General features: G+C 41.0%; 1 protein-coding gene across 1 annotated transcript in view; it reads left to right on the plus strand.

Moving 5' to 3' along the window:
- The window catches only part of ppip5k1a (diphosphoinositol pentakisphosphate kinase 1a), a 32,230-nt gene that overhangs the window by 7,237 nt on the left and 7,622 nt on the right, over nt 1-17,371 (plus strand). Inside the window, 24 exon segments of the mRNA XM_020589872.1 lie at nt 1-19; nt 484-638; nt 1,562-1,663; nt 1,848-2,009; nt 2,136-2,257; nt 2,371-2,472; nt 3,072-3,158; nt 3,274-3,349; nt 3,492-3,601; nt 4,175-4,260; nt 4,364-4,489; nt 6,513-6,634; nt 7,355-7,537; nt 7,710-7,851; nt 8,153-8,376; nt 9,598-9,725; nt 9,845-9,959; nt 10,068-10,175; nt 10,353-10,469; nt 10,565-10,705; nt 11,033-11,126; nt 12,388-12,513; nt 14,363-14,425; nt 17,078-17,137. The exon segment at nt 1-19 is cut by the window's left edge and continues 17 nt beyond it. Of these exon segments, the coding sequence (XP_020445528.1) occupies nt 1-19; nt 484-638; nt 1,562-1,663; nt 1,848-2,009; nt 2,136-2,257; nt 2,371-2,472; nt 3,072-3,158; nt 3,274-3,349; nt 3,492-3,601; nt 4,175-4,260; nt 4,364-4,489; nt 6,513-6,634; nt 7,355-7,537; nt 7,710-7,851; nt 8,153-8,376; nt 9,598-9,725; nt 9,845-9,959; nt 10,068-10,175; nt 10,353-10,469; nt 10,565-10,705; nt 11,033-11,126; nt 12,388-12,513; nt 14,363-14,425; nt 17,078-17,137 (2,770 nt within the window).

Consider the following 17,371-nt stretch of genomic DNA (forward strand, 5'->3'; position numbering starts at 1 on the left):
GACCCAGACAAACCAGATGGTCAGTGTGCTATTGATAATCAATGCCACTTTTTATTAGTACATCTTCTAACTGTGCAGTTAACATGGTGAGACTTCTAATTCTTCCTCCCCACTGAAAAGCTCTGAGAGAAAAAAGCCCTTTATAGAGCCACTGTCTGTGCAGCATCCTGAGGCCATTGATTTGGGACAGCAATAGCTTTATTTCAGCTGGTGATAAATATAGCATCAAATGTGAAGCAGTTGCAAGTGTCTCATACTTGAGTGCTGTGGTATGATGAGTTTGGCATTCTGATCCTGCTTTACACAGTGACATAGACACAGTCCCTTTTATGTCTCCAACTTTTTTTGACCGTAATGCTTGTTTTTAAAAGGGCCAGTGACCTTCACATGGTTCACAGGGCAGAGCTGCTCAAGAATACAGTAAACACGTAGGGGTCAAGCATCATGTGTGTGTACTTGAAACATTTGTTGTGTGTGTCTCAGAGTGTAACCTGGTGGAGGGAGACGACCATGTGGAGGTGAACGGAGAGATATTCCAGAAGCCTTTTGTCGAGAAACCTGTTTGTGCTGAGGACCACAACGTCTACATCTACTACCCCACTTCTGCAGGCGGTGGCAGCCAGCGCCTCTTCAGAAAGGTCCTTCATCTATAGCTTTATTTATTTATTTGTTTTCCCAGTCTTTAAATCCTGGCTTTAACGCTGTTTGTGCTGAAGGTTCCACTGCAAGTGAGGACGAAACTAGCAGCTAATTACATGATTTTCCAAACTGCAAAATGCCAAAATTGTCCTGTCGCTACCAATTAAGTGTTGCCATAATGACCACTGTCAGTGACTGTTATACTAAATCTCAGCTAAAACCATCTGGTTACTGGTGGTTTCTCTTGCACAGTGACACACTTGTGCATCCTTTCACCCCAGTTTATTGTTTTGACTTGTTAAGCTATGATCTGAATTCACTTTTAGATTAGAACCCACCTTTATCCAAGTGCACTTCTCTGTCTGAAGTAACAGCACTCATGTTATATTTGGAAAATGTTGACTGTGCTCCTTCCTGTTTTCTGTTTAGTAATAATAGCAACTGTTTATCAACTGAAGTGACTAGAACACACCAGGAATTAACCTGCACCACTTCATAGCTTCTCTTGTCTGTTGCTGTACCAGAGGAAAAGCACAATTATAAATGAGCCACTCTGCTGTCAGATGTGGAGCTGCAGCTTTTAGATTGTGGTTGATGTTTTGGAGAATATTCAGAGTCGTACTGATGGCTTAGTTTCAGTTCATAAGTGTCTGAGCAGGTTTTCACTCACTGAGCTCTGATTTCCTTTGTCTGTCAGCATTGTTTACTGCCTGTTTATACTGCTTATTTTGCATTGTAAGCACTGTTTGTTGCTTGTTAATACTGCTTATTATGTTATACTAGCCTTATGCTGGTTTACTGTTTACTTGCCCCTTACATGGGGATATGTACATACACATTGAGAGCCAATGTACCAGATTCAAATTCCTCGTGTGTCCGACACACCTGGCCAATAAAGCAGATTGTTGTTCTTCTCATGTAGATTGGGAGTCGGAGCAGTGTGTACTCCCCAGAGAGCAGTGTGAGAAAGACGGGCTCTTACATCTATGAAGAATTCATGCCAACAGATGGAACTGATGTAAAGGTAGAGTATCGACTGGGTTTTGTTTTTTGTTTTATTTTTTTTGGGAGGAAGACACTGCAAGGGCCAAAGCGGAATATAATATTTATTAAAATGACTTTTTAGCTAATATGTAAAGTTGTGAATTCAGAGAGCAATTTCAGCTTCAGCTGTGTCTGCTGTTTGTGTGTGTTTCATGTATCCTCAGGTGTACACTGTGGGGCCAGACTATGCTCATGCTGAGGCCCGGAAGTCCCCTGCTCTGGATGGGAAGGTGGAGAGAGACAGTGAGGGCAAGGAGGTTCGCTACCCTGTCATGCTCTCAGCCATGGAGAAACTGGTGGCCCGTAAGGTCTGCCTAGCATTCAAGGTAAACAAATCCATGGTGCTGATGTAGTCTGGTATGTCCTGTTTTATTTAGCCTTCCATTGTGGCCTGAAACTGTTGTATCTTGGCATCACTGTAAGAAATGTGTTCTCCTTTGCTCTCAATGCAGCAAACTGTTTGTGGCTTCGACCTTCTCCGAGCCAATGGCCACTCCTACGTGTGTGATGTCAACGGTTTCAGCTTTGTGAAAAACTCAATGAAGTACTACGACGACTGTGCTAAGATCCTCGGGTACCATCTGTGGTTTTTGTCATTCCTTGTCCAGTGGGCCACATTCTCTTGATTTTGCTTTAATTCATTTCATGTTCTGGTGATTGAATTTCTCTGTCTTCATGGTTCTTCAGGAATATCGTTATGCGTGAGCTGGCTCCTCAGTTTCAGATTCCTTGGTCCATCCCTACTGAGGCAGAGGACATCCCCATTGTTCCCACCACTTCAGGGACCATGTGAGTCATGACGGAAGATAAAAGTGGTGTCAATAAGTGGCCTTTAATTTACCAGATGAATGTCAGTCCTGCAGTCATGAATATAGTTCTGTTTTCTTGTCTCTAATTTTTGTTTTTAATGATTTTATAAAATGACATTTTTAAGTTCTTTCAGTTACAGATACCAGTCACAGATTGAATTGTCTGTTCTGTCTGTGCCTGTTGAAATCTTCTAAAGCCAGGTGATTGCTAGGTTAACAGCAATCTGTTCACACTTGCACACGCCAAAGGCTTGAGCTGTAAATTAGAAAATTAAAAATGAATTTACTTAAACAACCTTCTTCTTCAAAAAAGTAGCTGCTGTGTTACAACTGAACTGTTAAGGAGACTCCACACCTAAGTAGTGTGGTAGCTCGTTGTGTATTGTTGTTGCAAAATACACTCATTTTGTTGGTCTTTTTTAAATTCAAGATTATCCCCCTTACAGCTGTCACTGTAGCCTGTTCATAAATGTTGTCTAGATAGATTTTTGCTATCAGCACCCATGATATAAAAGTGTTGACTGACAGAAGAAGAGCCCATCCATGAGATAGATGGTCTAACCTACAATTGCTCTTCAGGATGGAACTACGCTGTGTCATTGCTGTCATTCGACATGGAGACAGAACGCCCAAACAGAAGATGAAGATGGAGGTTCGAAACCCCATGTAGGTTATCTATGTGTTTTTTTGTTTGTTTGTTGTTTTTTTTTTGTTTGTTTTTTACTGCTATCACAGATTAAAGGCTTTTGACTCACTTGAAATTTGTCACTGATTCATCCAGGTTCTTTGATCTGTTTGAAAAATATGGAGGATATAAAACAGGGAAACTAAAGCTGAAGAAGCCAAAACAACTGCAGGTAATAATCACTAAGACAAAAGGATGGTTACGTTGGTTTTGGCTTGTGCTACATAATTCACGTGTGCCTCAGCCAGTGTGTAATTAACTTTCTGTGAACGTGTAACATCTCTGAGAGCTGGTTACTGTCTGACCCTCAACAGGAGGTGCTGGACATCACACGGCAGTTGTTAGCAGAACTGGGGCAGCACAATGACTGCGAGATAGAAGAGAAGAAGTCGAAACTGGAGCAGCTGAAAACTGTCCTGGAAATGTACATAAACTGGGTCACATTATTAACCATTAGTCCCAATCTCATTTTCACCTCAAACATCAAAAATGATGGTTGGACCTTGAAATCATACAGTTAGCTACAGTTTATGTTCAAGTATACCCATGCTTATGTCAGTGGAGCTTTTAAAGGTTACCATCTGCCGTATACAACTGCAAGAGCAGTTGATGAGTGGCGGCTGCTACGGTGGCTGTGTAAGTTCTGTAAAAACCCTCTGCACAGAGAAATTAAGGCAGTTTCTCAAAGCTTTTATAAACCCAGACATTGTAACAGCATGATGTGTGTCAGAGGACTTTAGTGCACAGCTTCAGTTAAATATTCTTAAATACACAATTTATATTATCTTCAAAGCTAAATGTGACAAATTAATTTTGATAATGGATTAGTGATGTGAAAGTGTATATCCAGGTCCTGTTTCTACGTCAATCAAAACCACTTCAGTAGTCGCCTGTATTAAGTTATTAGAGGGAGAAGTAGGCAGACAGCCATGTGTATTCATAAATAACCTTAGCTCTTATTGATTCCAGATTTGCTTTTATTTTCTTGCTAATACAGGTATGGCCACTTCTCTGGGATCAACAGAAAAGTGCAGCTAACTTACCTGCCCCATGGGCAGCCCAAAACCTCTAGTGAGGAAGAAGGTAAGAAGATATAAAGGCATTTTACTCAAAATCATATGTTGTCAAGCTGAAGCTGACCAAAATCCAGAAGTGTTAATTATTGTCGGCTGGATTTGGTTGTTAGACACCCGAAAGGAAGGTCCATCTCTGCTGCTTGTGTTGAAGTGGGGGGGAGAGCTGACTCCTGCAGGCAGAGTGCAGGCTGAGGAGCTGGGAAGGGCCTTTCGCTGTATGTACCCTGGAGGACAAGGTGAGACACACACAGCACTGATTTTCTACTATAGAAAATCCTTTACTGCCAGTGCAGGATCAGATCTGTATTAAAGCTACAGTTTAGCACAAATTTGGATATATCAAGTAAAAAATTGGCTAGAAGTGTTTTCTGTCTGCTATAACGTCTATATGTCAGCATCATTCGCAAGCTAATGTCAGTGTTTCAGTTTTGTACTTTTTGTATTAATTTATTCTGGTTGTAATTTACAGTCATTCAAACTGATTGCGTGTTAGTGTTTTGTTGCCCAATTAGCGAAAACCAACATGTTCTCCTGGATTAGCAAATTAAATCATTTTGCAATTTTTTTTCCTCCGTTTTGGTCCAGGCCGCAGGGTTTGTTTGTCTGACATAACACTGCAGTCCATGTAGCATTTTACTGAGAAGTTGTTAAAATTTACACCATCAACACAACTAGAGAAGTGGGGAGTTTGTTCAACTATCAAAGCATAATATAATAATAATGATAATTCCTCTGTATAAATTGCTTGTGTTACTGCAGATACATTTGCTACAATCAACGTTAGACATAAGCATGCGCATTGCTAAAATGTAAACCCCTTTGTTTGACATTGTGTCGCTGCAATGCCAGCGAAAACCACAGCCTCTTTGGGCTCTGTATTCCTTATACATTAGTAATGTGGTCGGTTATTACCTACCTGACCGCCACAGCTGTCTCTGGCTGTCACGACCACATATGACCCAGTTTCAGAGACAGAGCAGGAGTAGCGAAGAGAAGAGCAAGGGCTACTGCTTGAGTTTGTTTTAACTTTCACTTTGTCTTAATGGTTGAAAATTAGAGGGAGGAGTTAGTTAATGCAGCTTGAATTTTGTCATGGAAACAGATGTAATGGATGAATACCCTGCTGGTAATGGAAAAATAAACTTGGCCAAAAATCTGTGACCATTGCTGACTTAGGGGGTGTTAAAACCGTTCAAACAAGAGAAACATATTCCCACAGGACTGAAGCAGAGACACAGCTAGAGACACAAACCACCATCATCACTCCTGCTGTTACTAAGAGGCTGTGGCCTCATATTTGAGAGACTCTGTTCTGCCATCACACTGAGCAGCAGTGATCCATATAAGGTCAGAACAAGAGGCGAGAAGAGGGACACAAGAAGTGGGTCAAAACAACCTTTATACTTGTGTGTTTTAGCTGTAAAACATAGTGAACAAGGTACATATTGTACTATGACTTATAACAAAGTCTCCACAAATACCCATGAAACCGAAATGTAAGTCTAGTATGTAAAATCTGCTGTTGTACTCTGTTTTTATTATGATAAAAGTTGTTTTCTGTTATTTACTACCCTACAATGAATCTGTATTGTATTGTAGGTGCTGTTCCACACATACAGCTTATATCTGTGCCTGTCTCACCTTCTCTTATTTTCATTTCTGGTCTCATTGCTTAATTATATCAGATAAACCTATTGCACTGTTTACTTATATAAACAAGCTAACCAGTTTTAATGCAGCAGGCTATTTCCAAGACAGTAGGTGGGCACATACAAACCAAAAAAGTAAACTATGGCAGTGACAAAATCAAAGCCTGACTGCAAATAAAAGACAAACAAAGATAAGATAATATGAGGGGAAAAGTCATATTGGTGCATTTCTATTCTGATCCACAAAGAGTGTTGAGGCTCTTTTCCAAAGTATGTGAGATGATATGAACAAAGTGTGAACAAAGTCACTCTTCATTAAGGAAAGGCATTCAATCACAGCACATTTTAGCTGTGCTGCAGAAGGACCACAAAGAATTTAGCAAGTGCAAAGTTGATGCCAACACAGGTTTATTAACAAAAAGATCCCAAGTTGGTCAGTTGATACCAAGGTGGTGACATTTTATCACAAACTACTTATTTGCACAAAATGTTTTTTTTAGAAAAATCTGCCAAACCCCGTTTCCTTCAGTAGGTTTTCAGTGAGTTGTGGACCGTTCCAGTCAGAACCAGTTTATTCACCAGAATTGTTGCTGGTTTTGTGTTTTTGCAGGAGACTATGCTGGCTTTCCAGGCTGTGGGTTACTGCGGTTACACAGCACCTACAGACATGACCTGAAGATCTATGCGTCAGATGAGGGCAGGGTGCAGATGACGGCTGCAGCTTTTGCAAAGGTATGCAGTGTTGAGACAGTGGGTCCTTGGAACAACTGGATTCTAAAAGCTCCATACAAACTTAAAATCATATAATGTTGACATAGAATTTTTTATTTTGCTGCTTTGAATCACAGTTTATAGCTACATTCAGAAACAATAAACCGAAGTGCTTTACAAAGAAGTGGTTGACACAAACACAAAAGATTGAACCTTCATGAAAGGCTTCTATTGTGCTCTGTCCTATTTCATAAACAATTACAGTAGAACATCTTTGTGTTTACAGACATGTCAACAGCTGTGTCAGTGTCGAATTAATAGAAAAACTGTGCAGTTAAAACAAGCTGGAATCAACATCTTAGTTGAATAGAGAAGGAAGAGTTCCACCTGCAGAAAGGCATTAACATAAGTTCTCAGTTCTGAAAAGGAAATCTTAGTGAAGCAGTTAATTATACCTTTCAGACTGCCGAGCTATGAAACTATTATTTTGCTAATGTGTATACAGTATGTTTATATAGAGCAGATGTCGATGTTGGACTCAGATAGACAACACTACCAGATGTCATGGTATTTCGTGTCCTTGGTCCCAGTGAAGCAGCTCATTCGGCGTGTCATTTGTGATATATCAAAGTATTGGCCACTTTGTTGCCAAATTATCTAATTATAACTTTGTCATTTGTTTCGGCATTGTCTTTTAATACAGATTACCTTTTCATGTTGTTTGTGTGTCTGTGTGAGCAGGGTTTGCTGGCTCTGGAGGGGGAGCTGACACCCATCCTTGTGCAGATGGTGAAGAGCGCCAACATGAATGGGCTGCTGGACAATGACAGTGACTCACTGAGCAGCTGCCAGCACCGTGTCAAGGCCAGACTCCATGAGATTCTGCAAAAAGACAGGGACTTCACCGAGGAGGACTACGATAGGGTGATGAGCTACATGTGCTTTCTGCTCTGTGGTGGAGGGAGATGTAAATTGTTGTAGATCAGTGATACATATGAGGTGTTGCAATGTGCAAGTAGTCAGGATTCATTTTTTCTGTGTGATTGACTTGCTAATGAAAGTGCTTTGTCCTTTTTTGTTTTCCTTTGTGTGACAGCTGGCACCGACCTGTAGTGCCTCTTTGGTGAATTCGATGAAGGTGGTCCAGAACCCGGTAGCCACATGTGACCAGGTCTACGCGCTCATTCAGAGCCTCACCTCCCAGATCCGCAAAAGAATGGAGGACCCCAAGTCAGCCGGTGAGCAATGTCCTACCTCATCCATAGAAGAATGTCAAGGTTTTAAGATTTTTTTTTATTTTTTACACAGCATGCCCTGCAGATATCTTTGGTTTTTATTGGCTCTGGTTTGAAGATTTGAGTTTTCCCCTCGATTCCAATAGATAAATGGAATTTGATCTGTCTCCCTCAAACCATTGAAAAGTCACATTTAAAATCAGTGTCCTGATATTCTGCAACTGTTGTTAATTTTGTCCAGATCATATCAAATTGGATTTATCTTCAACTTGATCCTCTGACTTTCTCCATCTCCCCTCCACAGACCTACAGCTGTACCACAGTGAGTCACTGGAGCTGATGCTGCAGCGCTGGTCCAAACTTGAGAAGGACTTCTGTATGAAGAATGGCCGCTATGACATCAGTAAAATTCCTGACATTTATGACTGCGTGAAATACGATGTCATCCACAATGCTACTCTGGGCCTGGAGGACACACTCGAGCTGTTCAGACTGTCTCGAGCTTTGGCTGACATCGTCATCCCACAGGTGAGAGGAAGAATAAGGGTGGAAAGGCTCGGGGCAGTACCTCTGCACCACCTTGAAGAAACATATTCTTTTTAAGGAAAGGATGTTTCTGTTGTCTAGCAAAAAGTAGACAGGTAAATTGTTCTAGATTTATTGTTTCATTAGGACTTTTTAAGAGAATGAATGGCTTATAGTTGAGAAAACAACATATAGCAGTTTTCAAATGTATTACCAGTTCAGCATTTAGGTGTTTGGCGAGTTCGTTCTTCTTCTTTCTCTCTTTCTTTTTAAAATATATACGTATAGCCTAAACTGTCAGAAAACCAACCGGCATAAATTTCAGTTATGATTTCAACCACATTAACATTGGTATTTCAATGCAAAAGATTGGGGGAACATATTTCTGGTCATTTAAAAATCAATAAAAAAAAAAACCTGCATACGATGCAATATTTAAATTGCGACCTATTTAAATTGACAATCTGTAATGTCGGCCTGCCATACGAATTTGACAGACTAATCAGCACAACTGTGTTTCTGTTGAAACAATAGGCAGGTTTTTCTTCTGATGCTGGGTTATAGCCTAGTTTACCAAAAAGCTAAAGCTTCTCCCCTTCAGTTAACAACATGTGCGTGGGCACATGTTGTTATTGAGCATTGGATGGGTGCCAGCTCACACTGCCAATATTTTCTTTTATCTATAATTCCTTGTTGAAGTGCTTTCCCTGCACATTTTTGTTAGGTTCCTAGTCCCTTTCGGGTGGATGCATGTCACAGAAATAGTCAGTACACAGCTGTGCAATGCACTTTAACAGAGCTGGGTAAACAAACCAGACTCACATAACATTAGGCAAAACCAGCCACATTGTGTCTTGTAGAAGTAGACCACGATGTTTGAAAACACTTCTAATAAAGTACAATCTCCCCTTTATGTGGCTTGTCCTCTTGGGTTTGCTGTCCCTTTCTCCTCATTCTGCAATTTGCTAAATGGATCCAACCTTAATGTACATCATTGCATCAGTGTCACAGCTGAAGTGGGTATCGCCAGGGGGCATGAGATGACAAACTACGAACTGGGGCTACCTTTTACTGTAATGCACACTGGCTGACAAAAAAATAAGATATAATAAAATGAAAACAAAGGCTCGACTAGAAGAGTCTCAGTTGACTGACAGGTCTCAACTAATCACTCATCTGTTGGACCATATTGGGGCAGCCCAACTTATTTCTTGTGTTTTCCAGGAATATGGTATAAATAAAGTGGAGAAATTGGACATAGCATACGCCTACTGCCTCCCACTGGTCAGAAAGATTCAGCTCGACCTGCAGAGGACCCATGAGGACGAATCTGTTAACAAACTACACCCCCTGTGAGTCTGTGATCAAGTGATTCAGTGATTTAATAGGAGGTTGCTTAGGTGGGGAAAAACATTGCACTGATAGTTGAGAATATTTTGGAGCGTCTAACACGGCAGTATCCTCCTCACAGGTACTCTCGTGGCGTGTTGTCTCCTGGACGCCATGTCAGGACACGTTTATATTTCACCAGTGAGAGTCACGTCCACTCTTTGCTCAGCATTTTTCGCTATGGAGCCTTGCTTGATGTAAGCAGCCAAACTGCAACCCTACATAAATGTTTTTTTTGTTGTTTTTTTTTGAAACACAGGTTTAGCATTTGAGACTGAGGTTTTCTGTGTGTGTGTTTGCAACAGGAGGATAAGGACCAGCAGTGGAAGCGTGCCATGGATTACCTCAGTGCTGTGTCTGAACTCAACTACATGACTCAGATTGTCATCATGCTGTATGAAGACAACAATAAGGTAGTGGTTTTTTTTTGTTTTGTTTTTGTTTTTCTTTTTTTAATTTACTTTTTTGTCATTTTTCTCATTTACAATTTCAAATATTGAAAACACATCATTTAACTTGGGTACTATATTGGCGCAAGTATTGAAGATTTTCACAACGATATCTCTAACAACTCCATTTTTCTCCAACAGGACCTCACCTCTGAGGAACGCTTCCACGTAGAGCTTCACTTCAGCCCAGGGGTCAAAGGTGTGGAGGAGGAGGAGCACGCACCAACTGGCTTTGGTTTCAGGCCCGCTTCTGCAGAGGTTGTGCAATGGGTATTTTCACATCCAGGTATTTTCACTGTGTTATCATTCTGCAGAGAGCAGCCTGTGTATTTTTTGGGTCTCTGCTCATTCAGAACAGACAGAAACAGCCTGAACCCAGCAGCCTGGAGGACCTCTCTCGAGATGAGACGGACCGTGCCGTGCCGCTGTCTGAGCCAATCACCATTCAGAGAAGGTCCCCACTCATACGCAATCATAAGACTGGATCCATGGAGGTGAGACACAGGCTAATGCACCTAATGCTGGAAAGCAGCAGAAATATTTTTAAATCAGTTCCAAAGCCTCTTTCATTGTGGACACTTAAAGAATTGCCTATTAAAACAATATCAAACATCAAATTACTGTTTAACCATTAACCACCACAGAGACGGTTACGTATTTGTTCACTTGATTATATAATAAGTGTTTTAAGTCCCAGAGCTTGTCTTCTGTGGTTTTGGCCTCTCCTCTTGCTCAAGGTCATATTTCACTCTGCAGACCAGCAGCCAGCAGTGGAGACTAGTGTATGATATCAAATACACTCTGTGTGCGTGTTCTACCAGGTCCTGTCAGAGACGTCATCCTCCAAAGTAGGCAGTTATCGCCTCTTCTCATTCTGCTCACGTCAGTCCCCCGAGATGAAACAAAGTGGATTAGGTAGGTGTCATGATGCCCTGTTTCCATGGCAGCTGTGCCTATAGATGCCAGTGTGAGATGGATCTGAGTGGGATGGATGGGTGTCGTGTATATATCCAGATGGAGATGTAAATGTATTTAATGCATTTATGAAGAAAACTAATTTCCAAATACAATATGACTGACTGACTAATCGTAAAATGATGGCTACATTTAATGCCAGTTTTTGATCTAAATCTGTTCTCAAAAACATTTTACATAAGAGAATATTATAATAGTTTTACAAGGATGTAATTCAGAATCTTGGTATGAGAGATGACACCAGTGTTTAAACTGTTATCATTTTAATATCAAACATAAATCAGTTATGATATTTTTGTGCTGTTTCATTCATATGAAGTAAATGTGACAAAAATAATCGAAGTTTGCAAATTTTTAGATTCTTGACTGTGGCTGTAAATTCTAGTTAAGTTTAGAGTTAAAGTGCTGACCTCTGTGGAGGTTGATACAGATTAACGTTTCCACTGCCACCTCTTTCCAAAGCACCAGATCTGCATCCCCTTCTTTAACAGCCTGATAGAAGACTTACTCTTCAGCCATTAAGCCAAGCCAAGCCAAGTCGGAGGTTAATAAAAATTTACCCCAACTTGCACATCTGTCACTTTTCTTTGGTGTTTTAGGATGAAGTGTTGAATTATTTCCAGCACATGCAGTAGTGCTGTCATAAACATAAGTGAAAAGCATCAGGTTTTGATGTCAGTGCCTCAGAATTACAGTACAACCACTACATTTTGAAGCCCTCATTTTGCACTAACATGGAACAGTCATACTGGACAAAAATCTCTTAAGAAATGATCTCATTTTGTTGTTTTTCTCTTTCTATGGCTCCCTTCTGCGCTCCCTGTTTGGCCATATTAATGTTAAAAAGCTTTCTGGGAAATGTAGGAAATCAAGATGAAGAGAAAAGGGGGAAGTGGACATGTACTTTATTAAAATAGTAGCTCTTTATTGCATTGAGTGTATCACACATGGATAAAAGCTGTGACAGGATTTCAGGTGGACTTTTCCTTTTAGCCCCGTAACTAACACAGTGGCTAAGCTTTAAAAACCTCCAGCGTCTTGTGGGTGCAGGCACGGAGAGAAATGTTGGTACTAGTTGCATGTGCTCCTCTGGATCCTTGTTTCTTGTCTCTCTCTCCCCCTTCCTCTCTCTCTGTTTGGCCAGTTGTTTGAGTAACAGCATGTTATGAAGTGATGACTAACCCCCCACCCCCCCTCACAGGCTCTCAGTGTGCCGGGCTCTTCAGCACCACTGTCCTGGGTGGGTCCTCTAGCGCCCCTAACCTGCAGGACTACGCACGTGCACACCGCAAAAAATTCTCCTCTGGCAGTCTGTCCTACAAAGACGGTATGTGTTTGAGACTGCGCTCTTTCATAAACCTACACAGGGCAGCAGCGGATCAGTGTCTTACATGTCCTCAGTATTACAGTAATGAAATACTGAAAGTCTGATGTCATGGGCTATGTCCTGTGGAGAAGCTGGACACTCCAACATATTATGTACAAATGTGTACAATAGATGAGTTTAGTATGAAAAATCTTAATTACAGTAAGTATCCAGTGTGCAAAGTATCAGCTGTAGAACTCTATATGTGCTGTAAGTATCATCTATACCCATATATGTATTTTATAGTCTTGCTTTATAAAGTTTCTGTATTTTTACACTTGGTATGCTGAATAGAGACTGCGTAATATGTGTCAAGAACATGGCAGGAAAAGTGGAAAAAGACGACAGGCTTTACAGAGTAGTGCATGCAACAGCAGCCTCATCAGTCTCCTGTGTGGTGTTAGTAGAAGTAAATGCGCACTTGGTTTGTGGAATCAGGTTTATTTCTAGCAGAGTTACATAATCCTTTGTCTGTGCTGATGCTATGACTGTGAAGTCAACATTGAGTTTGTTAGTCTGAGGTGTTAGGTAAAACTTGATATTTTTCATTCTGAACAGTGTACCACATGATTTTTTTTTTTAAGTTTTAAGAGCTCCTGCATGTACTGTGTGAAGCCCCTGTTCTTCAGTATGTCTGGTATCTGCCCCTCATTCTCAAAATCATTATGTTCCCACATTTTTTTGCATGATCTTTGGCTGCAGTGACTCCTATTAGTCTGTTCAGTGTCAAATTCTCCCATATTTACAGTGAACTCCAAACCAATACAGTGAAGATCAGCTGCGCCCAACTGTAGGAAACATGTCACACTTCCCAGAGAAACATGAGAATCTGATGTCTGTGAAACTGAGCAGAAGTCGCACAGCACTGAGATTCTCAGCATCCACTTTAAATATTTTTGCACCCTTTTCTGAGTATATTAGCATTCAGCCGACTGAGTTAGAAGCTGTTGCTGTAACTGCACAAATAATATGTGAGAAGTAATATAAATGGTAAGTACAGAATCCAGGGCTCAGTCATTTCTCCAGACATGGCCACCATGCTTGGCCATAGTTGTTTCTGACAGCAATGTCTGTAGCTGCGTGGTCCAGTAGGTGTCAGTGTGGTGTCGTACAGACCGCCTCCTCTCCGCTGCCCCCCTCCAGGTTGTCTCACATGTAGCCTTGCTGTTGGGCTTTGTCATCCATCTTGTTACCCTCATGTTTAAGACTCAAAGGAAGTGTTCTACTCTCACTGCAGTCAGAAGGCCTACACTGTGATGTGTCGGTGCATGCTCCTCCATGAGTGCAGTCGTTTTTATTTATTTATTTTCTTGATGAAGCATCTTGGTCTGATTCACCAGTTGAAATGTTTTGTTGTCACAGAACATGACAGACAGGCTGACTGGCTTTTAACCATTTACTGTCAGTGTTGTCTCTTGTCATGGTTAGACTTCAGTAAGCAAGAGGACAGGAAAGAACAAATCCCACCCTAATATAAGTCTCGTTTTTCAGTTCTATACTTTTTGCAGTTTACTCTTGACCTCCTTAGTTAAAGTCATTTCATCCCACTTTATCATCCGATGTTCCATCTGTGTGTTGACCCACAGCATCTTCAGATAAAAATCAAATCTCCTAACAGTAACTTCACCCAGGGCTTCTTCATGAGCTGGAACAGAGATTTTGGATTCTTAAACCACTCATTTCTATAGAGGCTGAGCCACCACTGCGTCCACAGTAGAAAAGAACAGGGCAATGATAAAGCATGATAACACAAGTTACTGTGGCTCATAGTAACACTAGTGAATTTTTTTTTTTTTTTTTATTTCCTCAGAGTTGTTGTCTATGCCGGCAGTAAAACGATTTTCTGTGTCGTTTGCAAAGCATCCAACTAATGGTACGTCTGCTTCTTTCAAGTATTTTTCCACTTCACCTCCCTTTGTCTTGCATGTCTTCAAACTTTTTTGTTTTTTGACCTTGCTTTTTTTTTTCACATGGCCCTTCAACATACCAGGTTTCAGTTATTTGTCTGTTTTTTTTCTAATGATTTTGATGTTTTTGTTTATTCATACGCTCTGGACACTTACCTTTCTAACACTACCTGACATTCTCTTTCTAATCAGGGTTCCCACTGGTCATTGTACTGTATATGTGAAATATCACGAAATGTTGAGACACAGAATGTCAGCAAATAGAAAATACACTCATCGTCTTTACACCTGGGTATATCTGCCTGGACTACTGGGAATCACTTCCAGTTCACGGTCTTTTAGTATCTTTTACAGGGTACGGTTTCAGCAAAGATGAAGGATGAGTAACAAAAAGCATTCTACCAAACTTCAATCAGTCCGTCTGTACAGTAGGTAGTACTGCAGGTTTTCTTACCTCTTGTGCCAGGTAATCTCAGACTTTCAGTTGCCATTGGATTCAGTTTGTCCCAGCGCACACGACTTTCACTGTGATACATTCTAACGGACATCTCTTGAACATAGTTTTCTATAACATAACACAATATGAGTAAATCCAGCCAGAGTCTGACTTGAACAGCGCGGCTCCATTTCAGCACAGATGGTTGGCTCACAGTGCTTCATTACTGTTGTGACCAACCTCCCCTTGTATCAAAAACCACTGAATACAGAGTAACTAACTTTAGCTGTAATAGTAGTTGTAATGGTTACTCTGAATGTAGCCTTGGATTTGTCTCCTGGACACACAATTGATCCCTGTCCTGGTCCTGCAGTAGGTGACTTGGGTCATTTTGTGTCTCCTTCTCATGTTTACATAAAATACCCTGCAGATTAGGCATTTCAGGCACAACTACACCTTCTTCCAAGGTGCCTGGAGAAGGAGAATAGTCTTGAGGCACCAAAACCTTTAAAGATGGTGAGACCAGTGTGCTTCAGCTTTTGGATTCTGCTTTAGTGCCGGTGTTTTTCTTTTTGAAGTCGGGTATCGGCTAACCATTTGTTGTTGTTTATTGTAGTTAATATTTGAATGTCCAGGTAAACAGATGCTGAAACAGGTTGAGCAGCACCATGAGACTCAACAGGTTTAAAGGTACATGGCCAGTGAGAAGAATCATATCTGAAGCTCGGGTTCAAAGACTGTAATTCTGTCAGACCTGATCTATTGAAGGGCTGCTTTAAATGCTTTAAATCAATGTTGCATTTTTGTAAAGTTTGGGGACTTGCAAGAGACAAAGAAGGTTTGTAATTGAAGCAGCAAAGGCTGAGGCTTCCTGATGTTTAGTCCATAATATGGGTGAAGCTGCCTGCAAAATCAGTGGGTTCTACACTTCCAGTGCAGCTCAGTGTTTTATTATGTATGTCTTCTCTGACTAGCAAAACATGTTGGTTCGTAACTCAGGTTTTCTGTTAAAATGCAAACACAGACATCCTCGGTGAGTAGTACCTCCACAATGAATAAACTGCCCCAGTTAAATGGGTGAGGTTTAAACTTATAATTTAAGAAAACCAGTACTTAAGATCATTGTTCCCTTTTTAAAGTTTCATCTCTCCTTCAGTGTTTTCATGTTTAAAAAGCAGTATTACAATGTGAAGAGCCTCACAGTGGTGCTGAGCCAAGGGTGGGAACCCTGTTTTACATCCTGCATACAGTTTAACTGGTCACCATTACTCAATAATTCAGTTTTTCCCCAGTGGATTGGTGTGTGTGTGTGTGTGTGTGTGTGTGCGCGCGTGTGTACACAGTAATTACATACAACATCGTTGCCATCATTGTAGAGGATGTAACCTGAACTCATTGTCAAAACGCCACCAACAGCACACAAATGTTTAACCCTTCCCTTGTTCCCTGTGACCTCAGCCGTGTGACTTTGTCTTAGTCATGTTAACCTGTGATCTTGGTCAGAGCTCCTGGGAATAAATGGCTCGGTCACAGCTGACTGAACCAGAATCACCAGTCGCTGACAAACTGGGGAAGGGTTAAAGCATTGTTCATCCCATCGCCTCTCTGTCACGTAAGAAACATGGGGTAGTTTTAATTCATGAGTGTACACATGATTTTCAGTGGTGTGGCTGTTCAAGACTTGAACAGCAGCAAATATTCATTTATGACCGTAATGATGATGTTTGTGGCTACAAGTGACTGTCTCTAGTTTGCTGTTTGTATTTATTTATTTGTTTATTTTTTGAGATGTCAGGGAAGCATACACAGTAAGATGTGACTGTAGCAGCAGGCGTTGACTTTAACCATGTACCTGTATGCTCAGCTAGTTTTTCCACTCTAGCTGAACAGAAAAGCTGTAGTTTAAATGTTTGGATTGATTAGCTGAGTTGGATTGTTTTGTGTTTCTTTTTACTTTTTTTTTTTAACTGGTGAGGGAAGGTTCATTGAGTGTTTGAGTACTTTGGCGGCAAGTTCCTTTGAGAGGTCGACCCATCAGCCGGAGCCATGAAGTGTGTGTGCAGCAGCCAGATCACACTCAGTACCCAACAAAATGAACTTCCTAATATACTAACTCCTCCAGTATAACTTCCACACACTACATTAGTATGTTTCTGTTATTTACTTATATCACTGACCACAGGAACACAGGATGACTCGTCCGCCGTAGCAGTGACTCCATCTCTCGGGTGCACTGCAACAGGTACGGCGGCCCCCAATGATGCAGTGTTGTGTTGGCACTAAACGTTCAGCTGCAGCTTTGTTCAGTGTAACAAGATGACAGTGTGTGGTAATGTGGACCCAGGATTTGTCTGCACATTAACAGCTTCTGCAGTGTTTCTTTGTGAAGGTGTCTTATTTTTGGGCTCCACCGCTTCCTGTAAATGTCCTGCACTTGCTCCTTCGTGGGTTCTCATTGTCAATTGGACCAGTGTGT

Source organism: Monopterus albus, unplaced genomic scaffold (assembly GCF_001952655.1).
Source record: "Monopterus albus unplaced genomic scaffold, M_albus_1.0 scaffold10.1, whole genome shotgun sequence".
NCBI classification, from domain to species: domain Eukaryota; kingdom Metazoa; phylum Chordata; class Actinopteri; order Synbranchiformes; family Synbranchidae; genus Monopterus; species Monopterus albus.